Genomic DNA, 20,649 nt, shown 5'->3' with positions numbered 1-20,649 from the left:
GAGTAATACATAAAGGTGTGGAGAGTTATACATGAAGGTGTGCTGAGTTATACATGAAGGTGTGGAGAGTTATACATGAAGATGTGTAGAGTTATACATGAAGGTGTGGTGAGTTATACATGAAGGTGAGGAGAGCTATACATGAAGGTGTGGAGAGTTATACATGAAGGTGTGGAGAGTTATACATGAAGGTGTGGAGAGTTATACATGAAGGTGTGGAGAGTTATACATGAAGGTGTGGTGAGATATACATGAAGGTGTGTAGAGTTATACATGAAGGTGTGTAGAGTTATACATGAAGGTGTGTAGAGTTATACATGAAGGTGTGTAGAGTTATACATGAAAGTGTGGTGAGTTATACATGAAGGTGAGGAGAGTTATACATGAAGGTGTGGAGAGTTATACATGAAGGTGTGGAGAGTTATACATGAAGGTGTGGAGAGTTATACATAAAGGTGTGGAGAGTTATACATGAAGGTGTGGAGAGTTATACATGAAGGTGTGGTGAGTTATACATAAAGGTGTGGTGAGTGATACATGAAGATGTGGAGAGTAATACATGAAGGTGTGGAGAGTTATACATGAAGGTGTGGAGAGTTATACATGAAGGTGTGGAGAGTAATACATGAAGGTGTGGAGAGTGATACATGAAGGTGTGGAGAGTTATACCTGAAGGTGTGGAGAGTTATACATGAAGGTGTGGAGAGTTATACATGAAGGTGTGGAGAGTTATACATGAAGGTGTGGTGAGTTCTACATGAAGGTGTGGAGAGTTATACATGAAGGTGTGGAGAGTTATACATGTAGGTGTGTAGAGTTATACATGAAGGTGTGTAGAGTTATACATGAAGGTGTGGAGAGTTATACATGAAGGTGTGGAGAGTTATACATGAAGGTGTGGAGAGTGATACATGAAGGTGTGTAGAGTTATACATGAAGGTGTGGTGAGTTATACATGAAGGTGTGGAGAGTTATACATGAAGGTGTGGAGAGTAATACATGAAGGTGTGGAGAGTGATACATGAAGATGTGGAGAGTTATACATGAAGGTGAGGAGAGTTATACATGAAGGTGTGTAGAGTTATACATGAAGGTGTGTAGAGTTATACATGAAGGTGTGCTGAGTTATACATGAAGGTGTGGAGAGTTATACATGAAGGTGTGTAGAGTTATACATGAAGGTGTGGTGAGTTATACATGAAGGTGAGGAGAGTTATACATGAAGGTGTGTAGAGTTATACATGAAAGTGTGGTGAGTTATACATGAAGGTGAGGAGAGTTATACATGAAGGTGTGGAGAGTTATACATGAAGGTGTGGAGAGTTATACATGAAGGTGTGGAGAGTTATACATAAAGATGTGGAGAGTTATACATGAAGGTGTGGAGAGTTATACATGAAGGTGTGGTGAGTTATACATGAAGGTGTGGAGAGTTATACATGAAGGTGTGTAGAGTTATACATAAAGGTGTGGTGAGTGATACATGAAGATGTGGAGAGTAATACATGAAGGTGTGGAGAGTTATACATGAAGGTGTGGAGAGTTATACATGAAGGTGTGGAAAGTTATACATGTAGGTGTGGAGAGTTTTACATGAAGGTGTGGAGAGTTATACATGAAGGTGTGGAGAGTTATACATGAAGGTGTGGAGAGTGATACATGAAGATGTGGAGAGTAATACATGTAGGTGTGGAAAGTTATACATGTAGGTGTGGAGAGTTTTACATGAAATGTGGAGAGTTATACATGAAGGTGTGGAGAGTTATACATGAAGGTGTGGAGCGTTATGCATGAAGGTGTGGAGAGTGATACATGAAGATGTGGAGAGTAATACATGAAGATGTGGAGAGTAATACATGAAGGTGTGGAGAATTATACATGAAGGTGTGGAGAGTAATACATGAAGGTGTGGAGAATTATACATGTAGGTGTGGAGAGTTATACATGAAGGTGTGGAGAGTTATACATGAAGGTGTGGAGCGTTATACATGAAGGTGTGGTGAGTTATACATGAAGGTGTGGAGAGTTATACATGAAGGTGTGGAGAGTTATACATGAAGGTGTGGAGCGTTATACATGAAGGTGTGGTGAGTTATACATGAAGGTGTGGTGAGTTATACATGAAGGTGTGGAGAGTTATACATGAAGGTGTGGTGAGTTTACATGAAGGTGTGGAGAGTTATACATGAAGGTGTGGAGAGTTATACTTGAAGGTGTAGTGAGATATACATGAAGGTGTGTAGAGTTATACATGAAGGTGTGTAGAGTTATACATGAAGGTGTGTAGAGTTATACATGAAGGTGTGGAGAGTTATACATGAAGGTGTGGAGAGTTATACATGAAGGTGTGGAAAGTTATACATGTAGGTGTGGAGAGTTTTACATGAAGGTGTGGTGAGTTATACATGAAGGTGTGGAGAGTTATACATGAAGGTGTGTAGAGTTATACATAAAGGTGTGGTGAGTGATACATGAAGATGTGGAGAGTAATACATGAAGGTGTGGAGAGTTATACATGAAGGTGTGGAGAGTTATACATGAAGGTGTGGAGAGTAATACATGAAGGTGTGGAGAGTGATACATGAAGATGTGGAGAGTAATACATGAAGGTGTGGAGAGTTATACATGAAGGTGTGGTGAGATATATATGAAGGTGTGAAGAGTTATACATGAAGATGTGGAGAGTAATACATGTAGGTGTGGAAAGTTATACATGTAGGTGTGGAGAGTTTTACATGAAGGTGTGGAGAGTTATACATGAAGGTGTGGAGAGTTATACATGAAGGTGTGGAAAGTTATACATGTAGGTGTGGAGAGTTTTACATGAAGGTGTGGAGAGTTATACATGAAGGTGTGGAGAGTTATACATGAAGGTGTGGAGAGTGATACATGAAGATGTGGAGAGTAATACATGTAGGTGTGGAAAGTTATACATGTAGGTGTGGAGAGTTTTACATGAAATGTGGAGAGTTATACATGAAGGTGTGGAGAGTTATACATGAAGGTGTGGAGCGTTATGCATGAAGGTGTGGAGAGTGATACATGAAGATGTGGAGAGTAATACATGAAGATGTGGAGAGTAATACATGAAGGTGTGGAGAATTATACATGAAGGTGTGGAGAGTAATACATGAAGGTGTGGAGAGTTATACATGTAGGTGTGGAGAGTTATACATGAAGGTGTGGAGAGTTATACATGAAGGTGTGGAGCGTTATACATGAAGGTGTGGTGAGTTATACATGAAGGTGTGGAGAGTTATACATGAAGGTGTGGAGAGTTATACATGAAGGTGTGGAGCGTTATACATGAAGGTGTGGTGAGTTATACATGAAGGTGTGGTGAGTTATACATGAAGGTGTGGAGAGTTATACATGAAGGTGTGGTGAGTTTACATGAAGGTGTGGAGAGTTATACATGAAGGTGTGGAGAGTTATACTTGAAGGTGTAGTGAGATATACATGAAGGTGTGTAGAGTTATACATGAAGGTGTGTAGAGTTATACATGAAGGTGTGTAGAGTTATACATGAAGGTGTGCAGAGTTATACATGAAGGTGTGGTGAGTTGTACATGAAGGTGAGGAGAGTTATACATGAAGGTGTGGAGAGTTATACATGAAGGTGTGGAGAGTTATACATGAAGGTGTGGAGAGTTATACTTGAAGGTGTAGTGAGATATACATGAAGGTGTGTAGAGTTATACATGAAGGTGTGTAGAGTTATACATGAAGGTGTGTAGAGTTATACATGAAGGTGTGCAGAGTTATACATGAAGGTGTGGTGAGTTGTACATGAAGGTGAGGAGAGTTATACAAGAAGGTGTGGAGAGTTATACATGAAGGTGTGGAGAGTTATACATGAAGGTGTGGAGAGTTATACCTGAAGGTGTGGAGAGTTATACATGAAGGTGTGGAGAGTTATACATGAAGGTGTGGAGAGTTATACATGAAGGTGTGGTGAGTTCTACATGAAGGTGTGGAGAGTTATACATGAAGGTGTGGAGAGTTATACATGAAGGTGTGTAGAGTTATACATGAAGGTGTGTAGAGTTATACATGAAGGTGTGGAGAGTTATACATGAAGGTGTGGAGAGTTATACATGAAGGTGTGGAGAGTGATACATGAAGGTGTGTAGAGTTATACATGAAGGTGTGGTGAGTTATACATGAAGGTGTGGAGAGTTATACATGAAGGTGTGGAGAGTAATACATAAAGGTGTGGAGAGTTATACATGAAGGTGTGCTGAGTTATACATGAAGGTGTGGAGAGTTATACATGAAGATGTGTAGAGTTATACATGAAGGTGTGGTGAGTTATACATGAAGGTGAGGAGAGCTATACATGAAGGTGTGGAGAGTTATACATGAAGGTGTGGAGAGTTATACATGAAGGTGTGGAGAGTTATACATGAAGGTGTGGAGAGTTATACATGAAGGTGTGGTGAGATATACATGAAGGTGTGTAGAGTTATACATGAAGGTGTGTAGAGTTATACATGAAGGTGTGTAGAGTTATACATGAAGGTGTGTAGAGTTATACATGAAAGTGTGGTGAGTTATACATGAAGGTGAGGAGAGTTATACATGAAGGTGTGGAGAGTTATACATGAAGGTGTGGAGAGTTATACATGAAGGTGTGGAGAGTTATACATAAAGGTGTGGAGAGTTATACATGAAGGTGTGGAGAGTTATACATGAAGGTGTGGTGAGTTATACATAAAGGTGTGGTGAGTGATACATGAAGATGTGGAGAGTAATACATGAAGGTGTGGAGAGTTATACATGAAGGTGTGGAGAGTTATACATGAAGGTGTGGAGAGTAATACATGAAGGTGTGGAGAGTGATACATGAAGATGTGGAGAGTAATACATGAAGGTGTGGAGAGTTATACATGAAGGTGTGGTGAGTTATATATGAAGGTGTGAAGAGTTATACATGAAGATGTGGAGAGTAATACATGTAGGTGTGGAAAGTTATACATGTAGGTGTGGAGAGTTTTACATGAAGGTGTGGAGAGTTATACATGAAGGTGTGGAGAGTTATACATAAAGGTGTGGAGAGTGATACATGAAGATGTGGAGAGTAATACATGAAGGTGTGGAGAGTTATACATGAAGGTGTGGTGAGTTATATATGAAGGTGTGAAGAGTTATACATGAAGATGTGGAGAGTAATACATGTAGGTGTGGAAAGTTATACTTGTAGGTGTGGAGAGTTTTACATGAAGTGTGGAGAGTTATACATGAAGGTGTGGAGAGTTATACATGAAGGTGTGGAGAGTTATGCATGAAGGTGTGGAGAGTGATACATGAAGATGTGGAGAGTAATACATGAAGGTGTGGAGAGTTATACATGAAGGTGTGGAGAGTAATACATGAAGGTGTGGAGAGTTATACATGTAGGTGTGGAGAGTTATACATGAAGGTGTGGAGAGTTATACATGAAGGTGTGGAGAGTTATACATGAAGGCGTGGTGAGTTATACATGAAGGTGTGTAGAGTTATACATGAAAGTGTGGTGAGTTATACATGAAGGTGAGGAGAGTTATACATGAAGGTGTGGAGAGTTATACATGAAGGTGTGGAGAGTTATACATGAAGGTGTGGAGAGTTATACATGAAGGTGTGTAGAGTTATACATAAAGATGTGGTGAGTGATACATGAAGATGTGGAGAGTAATACATGAAGGTGTGGAGAGTTATACATGAAGGTGTGGAGAGTTATACATGAAGGTGTGGAGAGTAATACATGAAGGTGTGGAGAGTGATACATGAAGATGTGGAGAGTAATACATGAAGGTGTGGAGAGTTATACATGAAGGTGTGGTGAGTTATATATGAAGGTGTGAAGAGTTATACATGAAGATGTGGAGAGTAATACATGTAGGTGTGGAAAGTTATACATGTAGGTGTGGAGAGTTTTACATGAAGGTGTGGAGAGTTATACATGAAGGTGTGGAGAGTTATACATGAAGGTGTGGAGAGTGATACATGAAGATGTGGAGAGTAATACATGAAGATGTGGAGAGTAATACATGAAGGTGTGGAGAGTTATACATGTAGGTGTGGAGAGTTATACATGAAGGTGTGGAGAGTTATACATGAAGGTGTGGAGAGTTATACATGAAGGTGTGGTGAGTTATACATGAAGGTGTGGTGAGTTATACATGAAGGTGTGGAGAGTTATACATGAAGGTGTGGTGAGTTTACATGAAGGTGTCGAGAGTTATACATGAAGGTGTGGAGAGTTATACTTGAAGGTGTGGTGAGATATACATGAAGGTGTGTAGAGTTATACATGAAGGTGTGTAGAGTTATACATGAAGGTGTGTAGAGTTATACATGAAGGTGTGCAGAGTTATACATGAAGGTGTGGTGAGTTGTACATGAAGGTGAGGAGAGTTATACATGAAGGTGTGGAGAGTTATACATGAAGGTGTGGAGAGTTACACATGAAGGTGTGGAGAGTTATACCTGAAGGTGTGGAGAGTTATACATGAAGGTGTGGAGAGTTTTACATGAAAGTGTGGAGAGTTATACATGAAGGTGTGGTGAGTTATACATGATGGTGTGGAGAGTTATACATGAAGGTGTGTTGAGTTATACATGAAGGTGTGTAGAGTTATACATGAAGGTGTGTAGAGTTATACATGAAGGTGTGGAGAGTTATACATGAAGGTGTGGAGAGTTATACATGAAGGTGTGGAGAGTGATACATGAAGGTGTGTAGAGTTATACATGAAGGTGTGGTGAGTTATACATGAAGGTGTAGAGAGTTATACATGAAGGTGTGGAGAGTAATACATGAAGGTGTGGAAAGTGATACATGAAGATGTGGAGAGTTATACATGAAGGTGAGGAGAGTTATACATGAAGGTGTGTAGAGTTATACATGAAGGTGTGTAGAGTTATACATGAAGGTGTGCTGAGTTATACATGAAGGTGTGGAGAGTTATACATGAAGGTGTGTAGAGTTATACATGAAGGTGTGGTGAGTTATACATGAAGGTGAGGAGAGTTATACATGAAGGTGTGGAGAATTATACATGAAGGTGTGGAGAGTTATACATGAAGGTGTGGAGAGTTATACATGAAGGTGTGGAGAGTTATACATGAAGGTGTGGTGAGATATACATGAAGGTGTGTAGAGTTATACATGAAGGTGTGTAGAGTTATACATGAAGGTGTGTAGAGTTATACATGAAGGTGTGTAGAGTTATACATGAAAGTGTGGTGAGTTATACATGAAGGTGAGGAGAGTTATACATGAAGGTGTGGAGAGTTATACATGAAGGTGTGGAGAGTTATACATGAAGGTGTGGAGAGTTATACATAATGGTGTGGAGAGTTATACATGAAGGTGTGGAGAGTTATGCATGAAGGTGTGGTGAGTTATACATGAAGGTGTGGAGAGTTATACATGAAGGTGTGTAGAGTTATACATAAAGGTGTGGTGAGTGATACATGAAGATGTGGAGAGTAATACATGAAGGTGTGGAGAGTTATACATGAAGGTGTGGAGAGTTATACATGAAGGTGTGGAGAGTAATACATGAAGGTGTGGAGAGTGATACAGGAAGATGTGGAGAGTAATACATGAAGGTGTGGAGAGTTATACATGAAGGTGTGGTGAGTTATATATGAAGGTGTGAAGAGTTATACATGAAGATGTGGAGAGTAATACATGTAGGTGTGGAAAGTTATACATGTAGGTGTGGAGAGTTTTACATGAAGGTGTGGAGAGTTATACATGAAGGTGTGGAGAGTTATACATAAAGGTGTGGAGAGTGATACATGAAGATGTGGAGAGTAATACATGAAGGTGTGGAGAGTTATACATGAAGGTGTGGTGAGTTATATATGAAGGTGTGAAGAGTTATACATGAAGATGTGGAGAGTATACATGTAGGTGTGGAAAGTTATACATGTAGGTGTGGAGAGTTTTACATGAAATGTGGAGAGTTATACATGAAGGTGTGGAGAGTTATACATGAAGGTGTGGAGAGTTATGCATGAAGGTGTGGAGAGTGATACATGAAGATGTGGAGAGTAATACATGAAGGTGTGGAGAGTTATACATGAAGGTGTGGAGAGTAATACATGAAGGTGTGGAGAGTTATACATGTAGGTGTGGAGAGTTATACATGAAGGTGTGGAGAGTTATACATGAAGGTGTGGAGAGTTATACATGAAGGCGTGGTGAGTTATACATGAAGGTGTGTAGAGTTATACATGGAAGTGTGGTGAGTTATACATGAAGGTGAGGAGAGTTATACATGAAGGTGTGGAGAGTTATACATGAAGGTGTGGCGAGTTATACATGAAGGTGTGGAGAGTTACACATAAAGGTGTGGAGAGTTATACATGAAGGTGTGGAGAGTTATACATGAAGGTGTGGTGAGTTATACATGAAGGTGTGGAGAGTTATACATGAAGGTGTGTAGAGTTATACATAAAGATGTGGTGAGTGATACATGAAGATGTGGAGAGTAATACATGAAGGTGTGGAGAGTTATACATGAAGGTGTGGAGAGTTATACATGAAGGTGTGGAGAGTAATACATGAAGGTGTGGAGAGTGATACATGATGATGTGGAGAGTAATACATGAAGGTGTGGAGAGTTATACATGAAGGTGTGGTGAGTTATATATGAAGGTGTGAAGAGTTATACATGAAGATGTGGAGAGTAATACATGTAGGTGTGGAAAGTTATACATGTAGGTGTGGAGAGTTTTACATGAAGGTGTGGAGAGTTATACATGAAGGTGTGGAGAGTTATACATGAAGGTGTGGAGAGTGATACATGAAGATGTGGAGAGTAATACATGAAGGTGTGGAGAGTTATACATGAAGGTGTGGTGAGTTATATATGAAGGTGTGAAGAGTTATACATGAAGATGTGGAGAGTAATACATGTAGGTGTGGAAAGTTATACATGTAGGTGTGGAGAGTAATACATGTAGGTGTGGAAAGTTATACATGTAGGTGTGGAGAGTTTTACATGAAATGTGGAGAGTTATACATGAAGGTGTGCAGAGTTATACATGAAGGTGTGGAGAGTTATGCATGAAGGTGTGGAGAGTGATACATGAAGATGTGGAGAGTAATACATGAAGGTGTGGAGAGTTATACATGAAGGTGTGGAGAGTAATACATGAAGGTGTGGAGAGTTATACATGTAGGTGTGTAGAGTTATACATGAAGGTGTGGAGAGTTATACATGAAGGTGTGGAGAGTTATACATGAAGGTGTGGTGAGTTATACATGAAGGTGTGGTGAGTTATACATGAAGGTGTGGAGAGTTATACATGAAGGTGTGGTGAGTTTACATGAAGGTGTGGAGAGTTATACATGAAGGTGTGGAAAGTTATACATGAAGGTGTGGTGAGACATACATGAAGGTGTGTAGAGTTATACATGAGGGTGTGTAGAGTTATACATGAAGGTGTGTAGAGTTATACATGAAGGTGTGTAGAGTTATACATGAAGGTGTGGTGAGTTATACATGAAGGTGAGGAGAGTTATACATGAAGGTGTGGAGAGTTATACATGAAGGTGTGGAGAGTTATACATGAAGGTGTGGAGAGTTATACATGAAGGTGTAGAGAGTTATACATGAAGGTGTGGAGAGTTATACATGAAGGTGTGGAGAGTTATACATGAAGGTGTGGAGAGTTATACATGAAGGTGTGTAGAGTTATACATAAAGGTGTGGTGAGTGATACATGAAGATGTGGAGAGTAATACATGAAGGTGTGTAGAGTTATACATGAAGGTGTGGAGAGTGATATATGAAGATGTGGAGAGTAATACATGAAGGTGTGGAGAGTTATACATGAAGGTGTGGAGAGTTATACATGAAGGTGTGGAGAGTAATACATGAAGGTGTGGAGAGTGATATATGAAGATGTGGAGAGTAATACATGAAGGTGTGGAGAGTTATACATGAAGGTGTGGTGAGTTATGTATGAAGGTGTGAAGAGTTATACATGAAGATGTGGAGAGTAATACAAGTAGGTGTGGAGAGTTATACATGAAGGTGAGGAGAGTTATACATAAAGGTGTTGAGAGTGATACATGAAGATGTGGAGAGTTATACATGAAGGTGTGGAGAGTTATACATGAAGGTGTGGAGAGTTATACATGAAGGTGTGGAGAGTTATACATGAAGGTGTGGAGAGTTATACATGAAGATGTGGAGAGTATTACAAGAAGGTGTGGAGAATTATACATGAAGGTGTGGAGAGTAATACATGAAGGTGTGGAGAGTTATACATGTAGGTGTGGAGAGTTATACATGAAGGTGTGGAGAGTTATACATGAAGGTGTGGAGAGTTATACATGAAGGTGTGGAGAGTAATACATGAAGGTGTGGAGAGTGATACATGAAGATGTGGAGAGTAATACATGAAGGTGTGGAGAGTTATACATGAAGGTGTGGAGAGTTATATATGAAGGTGTGAAGAGTTATACATGAAGATGTGGAGAGTAATACATGTAGGTGTGGAAAGGTATACATGTAGGTGTGGAGAGTGATACATGAAGATGTGGAGAGTAATACATGAAGGTGTGGAGAGTTATACATGAAGGTGTGGAGAGTGATACATGAAGATGTGGAGAGTAATACATGAAGGTGTGGAGAGTTATACATGAAGGTGTGGAGAGTTATATATGAAGGTGTGAAGAGTTATACATGAAGATGTGGAGAGTAATACATGTAGGTGTGGAAAGGTATACATGTAGGTGTGGAGAGTTTTACATGAAGGTGTGGAGAGTTATACATGAAGGTGTGGAGAGTTATACATGAAGGTGTGGAGAGTGATACATGAAGATGTGGAGAGTTATACATGAAGGTGTGGAGAGTGATACATGAAGATGTGGAGAGTAATACTTGAAGGTGTGGAGAGTTATACATGAAGGTGTGGTGAGTTATATATGAAGGTGTGAAGAGTTATACATGAAGATGTGGAGAGTAATACATGTAGGTGTGGAAAGTTATACATGTAGGTGTGGAGAGTTTTACATGAAATGTGGAGAGTTATGCATGAAGGTGTGGAGAGTTATACATGAAGGTGTGGAGAGTTATGCATGAAGGTGTGGAGAGTGATACATGAAGATGTGGAGAGTAATACATGAAGGTGTGGAGAGTTATACATGAAGGTGTGGAGAGTAATACATGAAGGTGTGGAGAGTTATACATGTAGGTGTGTAGAGTTATACATGAAGGTGTGGAGAGTTATACATGAAGGTGTGGAGAGTTATACATGAAGGTGTGGTGAGTTATACATGAAGGTGTGGTGAGTTATACATGAAGGTGTGGAGAGTTATACATGAAGGTGTGGTGAGTTTACATGAAGGTGTGGAGAGTTATACATGAAGTTGAGGAAAGTTATACATGAAGGTGTGGTGAGATATACATGAAGGTGTGTAGAGTTATACATGAGGGTGTGTAGAGTTATACATGAAAGTGTGTAGAGTTATACATGAAGGTGTGTAGAGTTATACATGAAGGTGTGGTGAGTTATACATGAAGGTGAGGAGAGTTATACATGAAGGTGTGGAGAGTTATACATGAAGGTGTGGAGAGTAATACATGAAGATGTGGAGAGTTATACATGAAGGTGTGGAGAGTTATACATGAAGGTGTGGAGAGTTATACATGAAGGTGTGGAGAGTTATACATGAAGGTGTGGAGAGTTATACATGAAGGTGTGTAGAGTTATACATAAAGGTGTGGTGAGTGATACATGAAGATGTGGAGAGTAATACATGAAGGTGTGGAGAGTTATACATGAAGGTGTGGAGAGTTATACATGAAGGTGTGGAGAGTAATACATGAAGGTGTGGAGAGTGATATATGAAGATGTGGAGAGTAATACATGAAGGTGTGGAGAGTTATACATGAAGGTGTGGAGAGTTATACATGAAGGTGTGGAGAGTAATACATGAAGGTGTGGAGAGTGATATATGAAGATGTGGAGAGTAATACATGAAGGTGTGAAGAGTTATACATGAAGGTGTGGTGAGTTATGTATGAAGGTGTGAAGGGTTATACATGAAGATGTGGAGAGTAATACAAGTAGGTGTGGAGAGTTATACATGAAGGTGAGGAGAGTTATACATGAAGGTGTTGAGAGTGATACATGAAGATGTGGAGAGTTATACATGAAGGTGTGGAGAGTTATACATGAAGGTGTGGAGAGTTATACATGAAGGTGTGGAGAGTAATACATGAAGGTGTGGAGAGTGATACATGAAGATGTGGAGAGTATTACAAGAAGGTGTGGAGAATTATACATGAAGGTGTGGAGAGTAATACATGAAGGTGTGGAGAGTTATACATGTAGGTGTGGAGAGTTATACATGAAGGTGTGGAGAGTTATACATGAAGGTGTGGAGAGTTATACATGAAGGTGTGGTGAGTTATACATGAAGGTGTGGTGAGTTATACATGAAGGTGTGGAGAGTTATACATGAAGGTGTGGTGAGTTTACATGAAGGTGTGGAGAGTTATACATGAAGGTGTGGAGAGTTATACTTGAAGGTGTGGTGAGATATACATGAAGGTGTGTAGAGTTATACATGAAGGTGTGTAGAGTTATACATGAAGGTGTGTAGAGTTATACATGAAGGTGTGTAGAGTTATACATGAAGGTGTGGAGAGTTATACATGAAGGTGTGGAGAGTAATACATGAAGGTGTGGAGAGTGATACAGGAAGATGTGGAGAGTAATACATGAAGGTGTGGAGAGTTATACATGAAGGTGTGGTGAGTTATATATGAAGGTGTGAAGAGTTATACATGAAGATGTGGAGAGTAATACATGTAGGTGTGGAAAGTTATACATGTAGGTGTGGAGAGTTTTACATGAAGGTGTGGAGAGTTATACATGAAGGTGTGGAGAGTTATACATAAAGGTGTGGAGAGTGATACATGAAGATGTGGAGAGTAATACATGAAGGTGTGGAGAGTTATACATGAAGGTGTGGTGAGTTATATATGAAGGTGTGAAGAGTTATACATGAAGATGTGGAGAGTATACATGTAGGTGTGGAAAGTTATACATGTAGGTGTGGAGAGTTTTACATGAAATGTGGAGAGTTATACATGAAGGTGTGGAGAGTTATACATGAAGGTGTGGAGAGTTATGCATGAAGGTGTGGAGAGTGATACATGAAGATGTGGAGAGTAATACATGAAGGTGTAGAGAGTTATACATGAAGGTGTGGAGAGTAATACATGAAGGTGTGGAGAGTTATACATGTAGGTGTGGAGAGTTATACATGAAGGTGTGGAGAGTTATACATGAAGGTGTGGAGAGTTATACATGAAGGCGTGGTGAGTTATACATGAAGGTGTGTAGAGTTATACATGGAAGTGTGGTGAGTTATACATGAAGGTGAGGAGAGTTATACATGAAGGTGTGGAGAGTTATACATGAAGGTGTGGCGAGTTATACATGAAGGTGTGGAGAGTTATACATAAAGGTGTGGAGAGTTATACATGAAGGTGTGGAGAGTTATACATGAAGGTGTGGTGAGTTATACATGAAGGTGTGGAGAGTTATACATGAAGGTGTGTAGAGTTATACATAAAGATGTGGTGAGTGATACATGAAGATGTGGAGAGTAATACATGAAGGTGTGGAGAGTTATACATGAAGGTGTGGAGAGTTATACATGAAGGTGTGGAGAGTAATACATGAAGGTGTGGAGAGTGATACATGATGATGTGGAGAGTAATACATGAAGGTGTGGAGAGTTATACATGAAGGTGTGGTGAGTTATATATGAAGGTGTGAAGAGTTATACATGAAGATGTGGAGAGTAATACATGTAGGTGTGGAAAGTTATACATGTAGGTGTGGAGAGTTTTACATGAAGGTGTGGAGAGTTATACATGAAGGTGTGGAGAGTTATACATGAAGGTGTGGAGAGTGATACATGAAGATGTGGAGAGTAATACATGAAGGTGTGGAGAGTTATACATGAAGGTGTGGTGAGTTATATATGAAGGTGTGAAGAGTTATACATGAAGATGTGGAGAGTAATACATGTAGGTGTGGAAAGTTATACATGTAGGTGTGGAGAGTTTTACATGAAATGTGGAGAGTTATACATGAAGGTGTGCAGAGTTATACATGAAGGTGTGGAGAGTTATGCATGAAGGTGTGGAGAGTGATACATGAAGATGTGGAGAGTAATACATGAAGGTGTGGAGAGTTATACATGAAGGTGAGGAGAGTAATACATGAAGGTGTGGAGAGTTATACATGTAGGTGTGTAGAGTTATACATGAAGGTGTGGAGAGTTATACATGAAGGTGTGGAGAGTTATACATGAAGGTGTGGTGAGTTATACATGAAGGTGTGGTGAGTTATACATGAAGGTGTGGAGAGTTATACATGAAGGTGTGGTGAGTTTACATGAAGGTGTGGAGAGTTATACATGAAGGTGTGGAAAGTTATACATGAAGGTGTGGTGAGACATACATGAAGGTGTGTAGAGTTATACATGAGGGTGTGTAGAGTTATACATGAAGGTGTGTAGAGTTATACATGAAGGTGTGTAGAGTTATACATGAAGGTGTGGTGAGTTATACATGAAGGTGAGGAGAGTTATACATGAAGGTGTGGAGAGTTATACATGAAGGTGTGGAGAGTTATACATGAAGGTGTGGAGAGTTATACATGAAGGTGTAGAGAGTTATACATGAAGGTGTGGAGAGTTATACATGAAGGTGTGGAGAGTTATACATGAAGGTGTGGAGAGTTATTCATGAAGGTGTGTAGAGTTATACATAAAGGTGTGGTGAGTGATACATGAAGATGTGGAGAGTAATACATGAAGGTGTGGAGAGTTATACATGAAGGTGTGGAGAGTTATACATGAAGGTGTGGAGAGTAATACATGAAGGTGTGGAGAGTGATATATGAAGATGTGGAGAGTAATACATGAAGGTGTGGAGAGTTATACATGAAGGTGTGGAGAGTTATACATGAAGGTGTGGAGAGTAATACATGAAGGTGTGGAGAGTGATATATGAAGATGTGGAGAGTAATACATGAAGGTGTGGAGAGTTATACATGAAGGTGTGGTGAGTTATGTATGAAGGTGTGAAGAGTTATACATGAAGATGTGGAGAGTAATACAAGTAGGTGTGGAGAGTTATACATGAAGGTGAGGAGAGTTATACATGAAGGTGTTGTGAGTGATACATGAAGATGTGGAGAGTTATACATGAAGGCGTGGAGAGTTATACATGAAGGTGTGGAGAGTTATACATGAAGGTGTGGAGAGTAATACATGAAGGTGTGGAGAGTGATACATGAAGATGTGGAGAGTATTACAAGAAGGTGTGGAGAATTATACATGAAGGTGTGGAGAGTAATACATGAAGGTGTGGAGAGTTATACATGTAGGTGTGGAGAGTTATACATGAAGGTGTGGAGAGTTATACATGAAGGTGTGGAGAGTTATACATGAAGGTGTGGAGAGTAATACATGAAGGTGTGGAGAGTGATACATGAAGATGTGGAGAGTAATACATGAAGGTGTGGAGAGTAATACATGAAGGTGTGAAGAGTTATACATGAAGATGTGGAGAGTAATACATGTAGGTGTGGAAAGGTATACATGTAGGTGTGGAGAGTTTTACATGAAGGTGTGGAGAGTTATACATGAAGGTGTGGAGAGTTATACATGAAGGTGTGGAGAGTGATACATGAAGATGTGGAGAGTTATACATGAAGGTGTGGAGAGTGATACATGAAGATGTGGAGAGTAATACTTGAAGGTGTGGAGAGTTATACATGAAGGTGTGGTGAGTTATATATGAAGGTGTGAAGAGTTAAACATGAAGATGTGGAGAGTAATACATGTAGGTGTGGAAAGTTATACATGTAGGTGTGGAGAGTTTTACATGAAATGTGGAGAGTTATACATGAAGGTGTGGAGAGTTATACATGAAGGTGTGGAGAGTTATGCATGAAGGTGTGGAGAGTGATACATGAAGATGTGGAGAGTAATACATGAAGGTGTGGAGAGTTATACATGAAGGTGTGGAGAGTAATACATGAAGGTGTGGAGAGTTATACATGTAGGTGTGTAGAGTTATACATGAAGGTGTGGAGAGTTATACATGAAGGTGTGGAGAGTTATACATGAAGGTGTGGTGAGTTATACATGAAGGTGTGGTGAGTAATACATGAAGGTGTGGAGAGTTATACATGAAGGTGTGGTGAGTTTACATGAAGGTGTGGAGAGTTATACATGAAGTTGAGGAAAGTTATACATGAAGGTGTGGTGAGATATACATGAAGGTGTGTAGAGTTATACATGAGGGTGTGTAGAGTTATACATGAAAGTGTGTAGAGTTATACATGAAGGTGTGTAGAGTTATACATGAAGGTGTGGTGAGTTATACATGAAGGTGAGGAGAGTTATACATGAAGGTGTGGAGAGTTATACATGAAGGTGTGGAGAGTAATACATGAAGGTGTGGAGAGTTATACATGAAGGTGTGGAGAGTTATATATGAAGGTGTGGAGAGTTATACATGAAGGTGTGGAGAGTTATACATGAAGGTGTGGAGAGTTATACATGAAGGTGTGTAGAGTTATACATAAAGGTGTGGTGAGTGATACATGAAGATGTGGAGAGTAATACATGAAGGTGTGGAGAGTTATACATGAAGGTGTGGAGAGTTATACATGAAGGTGTGGAGAGTAATACATGAAGGTGTGGAGAGTGATATATGAAGATGTGGAGAGTAATACATGAAGGTGTGGAGAGTTATACATGAAGGTGTGAAGAGTTATACATGAAGGTGTGGAGAGTAATACATGAAGGTGTGGAGAGTGATATATGAAGATGTGGAGAGTAATACATGAAGGTGTGAAGAGTTATACATGAAGGTGAGGAGAGTTATACATGAAGGTGTTGAGAGTGATACATGAAGATGTGGAGAGTTATACATGAAGGTGTGGAGAGTTATACATGAAGGTGTGGAGAGTTATACATGAAGGTGTGGAGAGTAATACATGAAGGTGTGGAGAGTGATACATGAAGATGTGGAGAGTATTACAAGAAGGTGTGGAGAATTATACATGAAGGTGTGGAGAGTAATACATGAAGGTGTGGAGAGTTATACATGTAGGTGTGGAGAGTTATACATGAAGGTGTGGAGAGTTATACATGAAGGTGTGGAGAGTTATACATGAAGGTGTGGTGAGTTATACATGAAGGTGTGGTGAGTTATACATGAAGGTGTGGAGAGTTATACATGAAGGTGTGGTGAGTTTACATGAAGGTGTGGAGAGTTATACATGAAGGTGTGGAGAGTTATACTTGAAGGTGTGGTGAGATATACATGAAGGTGTGTAGAGTTATACATGAAGGTGTGTAGAGTTATACATGAAGGTGTGTAGAGTTATACATGAAGGTGTGTAGAGTTATACATGAAGGTGTGGTGAGTTATACATGAAGGTGAGGAGAGTTATACATGAAGGTGTGGAGAGTTATACATCAAGGTGTGGAGAGTTATACATGAAGGTGTGGAGAGTTATACATGAAGGTGTGGAGAGTTATACATGAAGGTGTGGTGAGTTATACATGAAGGTGTGGAGAGTTATACATGAAGGTGTGGAGAGTTATACATGAAGGTGTGTAGAGTTATACATGAAGGTGTGTAGAGTTATACATGAAGGTGTGGAGAGTTATACATGAAGGTGAGGAGAGTTATACATGAAGGTGTGGAGAGTTATACATGAAGGTGTGTAGAGTTATACATGAAGGTGTGGTGAGTTATACATGAAGGTGTGGAGAGTTATACATGAAGGTGAGGAGAGTTATACATGAAGGTGTGGAGAGTTATACATGAAGGTGAGGAGAGTTATACATGAAGGTGAGGAGAGTTGTACATGAAGGTGTGTAGAGTTATACATGAAGGTGTGTAGAGTTATAAATGAAGGTGTGGTGAGTTATACATGAAGGTGTGGAGAGTTATACATGAAGGTGTGTAGAGTTATACATGAAGGTGTGGTGAGTTATACATGAAGGTGAGGAGAGTTATACATGAAGGTGTGGAGAGTTATACATGAAGGTGTGGAGAGTTATACATGAAGGTGTGGAGAGTTATACATGAAGGTGTGGAGAGTTATACATGAAGGTGAGGAGAGTTATACATGAAGGTGAGGAGAGTTATACATGAAGGTGTGGAGAGTTATACATGAAGGTGAGGAGAGTTATACATGAAGGTGAGGAGAGTTATACATGAAGGTGAGGAGTGTTATACATGAAGGTGTGGAGAGTTATACATGAAGGTGAGGAGAGTTATACATGAAGGTGAGGAGAGTTATACATGAAGGTGTGGAGAGTTATACATGAAGGTGTGGAGAGTTATACATGAAGGTGTGGAGAGTTATACATGAAGGTGTGGAGAGTTATTCATGAAGGTGTGGAGAGTTATACATGAAGGTGTGGAGAGTTATACATGAAGGTGAGGAGTGTTATACATGAAGGTGAGGAGAGTTATACATGAAGGTGTGGAGAGTTATACATGAAGGTGAGGAGAGTTATACATGAAGGTGAGGAGAGTTATACATGAAGGTGAGGAGAGTTATACATGAAGGTGTGGAGAGTTATACATGAAGGTGAGGAGAGTTATACATGAAGGTGTGGAGAGTTATACATGAAGGTGTGGAGAGTTATACATGAAGGTGAGGAGAGTTATACATGAAGGTGAGGAGAGTTATACATGAAAGTGAGGAGAGTTATACATGAAGGTGTGGAGAGTTGTACATGAAGGTGAGGAGAGTTATACATGAAGGTGAGGAGAGTTATACATGAAAGTGTGGAGAGTTATACATGAAGGTGAGGAGAGTTATACATGATTAACGTTGATCCGTTATCTGCATTTTTTGGCAAATAAATCTTCCTAACTTTTGCTCACGTTAAAGCTGTTAAATAATTTGTTCCAAATATATTATAAGGTGCAGTCCTATACATAATTGTTGACTCACTAGGTGCTGGGTGGAGTTAGTTATCATGGACCAGAGCTCTCAGTTGACTCACTAGGTGCTGGGTGGAGTTAGTTATCATGGACCAGAGCTCTCACTTGACTCACTAGGTGCTGGGTAGAGTTAGTTCTCATGGAACAGAGTTCTCAGTTGACTCACTAGGTGCTGGGTGGAGTTAGTTATCATGGACCAGAGCTCTCACTTGACTCACTAGGTGCTGGGTGGAGTTAGTTTACAGAGTTTACAGTCTCCGTTGTGTAGTGGTAAGACACTCGCCTGGCGTTCCGCGAGCGCTATGTCATGGGTTCGAATCCTGGCCGGGGAGGATTTACTGGGCGCAATTCCTTAACTGTAGCCTCTGTTTAACGCAACAGTAAAATGTGTACTTGGATGAAAAAACGATTCTTCGCGGCAGGGGATCGTATTCCAGGGACCATAGGATTAAGGACTTGCCCGAAACGCTACGCGTACTAGTGGCTGTACAAAAATGTAACAACTCTTGTATATATCTCAAAAAAAAAAAAAAAAAAAAAAAAAGTTACCATGGACCAGAGCTCTCAGTTGACTCACTAGGTGCTGGGTGGAGTTAGTTATCATGGACCAGAGCTCTCAGTTGACTCACTAGGTGCTGGGTGGAGTTAGTTATCATGGACCAGAGCTCTCAGATGACTCACTAGGTGCTGGGTGGAGTTAGTTATCATGGACCAGAGCTCTCAGTTGACTCACAAGGTGCTGGGTGGAGTTAGTTATCATGGACCAGAACTCTCAGTTGACTCACTAGGTGCTGGGTGGAGTTAGTTATCATGGACCAGAGCTCTCAGTTGACTCACTAGGTACTGGGTGGAGTTAGTTATCATGGACCAGAGCTCTCAGTTGACTCACTAGGTGCTGGGTGGAGTTAGTTGTCATGGACCAGAGCTCTCAGTTGACTCACTAGGTGCTGGGTGGAGTTAGTTATCATGGACTAGAGCTCTCAGTTGACTCACTAGGTGCTGGGTGGAGTTAGTTATCATGGACCAGAGCTCTCAGTTGACTCACTAGGTGCTGGGTGGAGTTAGTTATCATGGACCAGAGCTCTCAGTTGACTCACTAGGTGCTGGGTGGAGTTAGTTATTATGGACCAGAGCTCTCAGTTGACTCACTTGGTGCTGGGTGGAGTTAGTTATCATGGACCAGAGCTCTCATTTGCTTATATGATGTACAATATTTTTAATATATTGTACATCATATGATGCTCATATGATGTACAATAAAATTTATATATTTTATAAATTTCACTATCAATTCATTAAATTTTTTAACTCTACAGAATTTGCAACATTAGACCCAGAAAGATATCACTACTATAGTGAATACGTCGACGCTCTCCACATGTTTGACGTGAGTTATTATTGTCATTTATTGTGAGTTACCACACTATCAGTGTGTGTCTCACTATCAGTGTGTGTCTCACTATCAGTGTGTGTTTCACACTATCAGTGTGTGTCTCACACTATCAGTGTGTGTCTCACACTATCAGTGTGTGTCTCACACTATCAGTGTGTGTCTCACACTATCAGTGTGTGTCTCACATTATCAGTGTGTGTCTCACACTATCAGTGTGTATCTCACACTATCAGTGTGTGTCACACT

At 40.1% G+C, this 20,649-nt stretch overlaps 1 protein-coding gene across 1 annotated transcript in view; it reads left to right on the top strand.

Annotated features, from left to right (window-relative positions):
* The window catches only part of LOC138357549 (pregnancy zone protein-like), a 657,491-nt gene that overhangs the window by 610,695 nt on the left and 26,147 nt on the right, over window positions 1-20,649 (top strand). Inside the window, exon 13 of the mRNA XM_069314408.1 lies at window positions 20,327-20,397. Coding sequence (XP_069170509.1) covers window positions 20,327-20,397 — 71 coding nt within the window. The remainder of the gene's footprint in view (window positions 1-20,326; window positions 20,398-20,649) is intronic.

Source organism: Procambarus clarkii, chromosome 79, assembly GCF_040958095.1.
Source record: "Procambarus clarkii isolate CNS0578487 chromosome 79, FALCON_Pclarkii_2.0, whole genome shotgun sequence".
NCBI lineage: Eukaryota > Metazoa > Arthropoda > Malacostraca > Decapoda > Cambaridae > Procambarus > Procambarus clarkii.
Note: the sequence above shows the minus strand (reverse complement) of the source record. Positions and strands in the feature narration are given on the sequence as shown.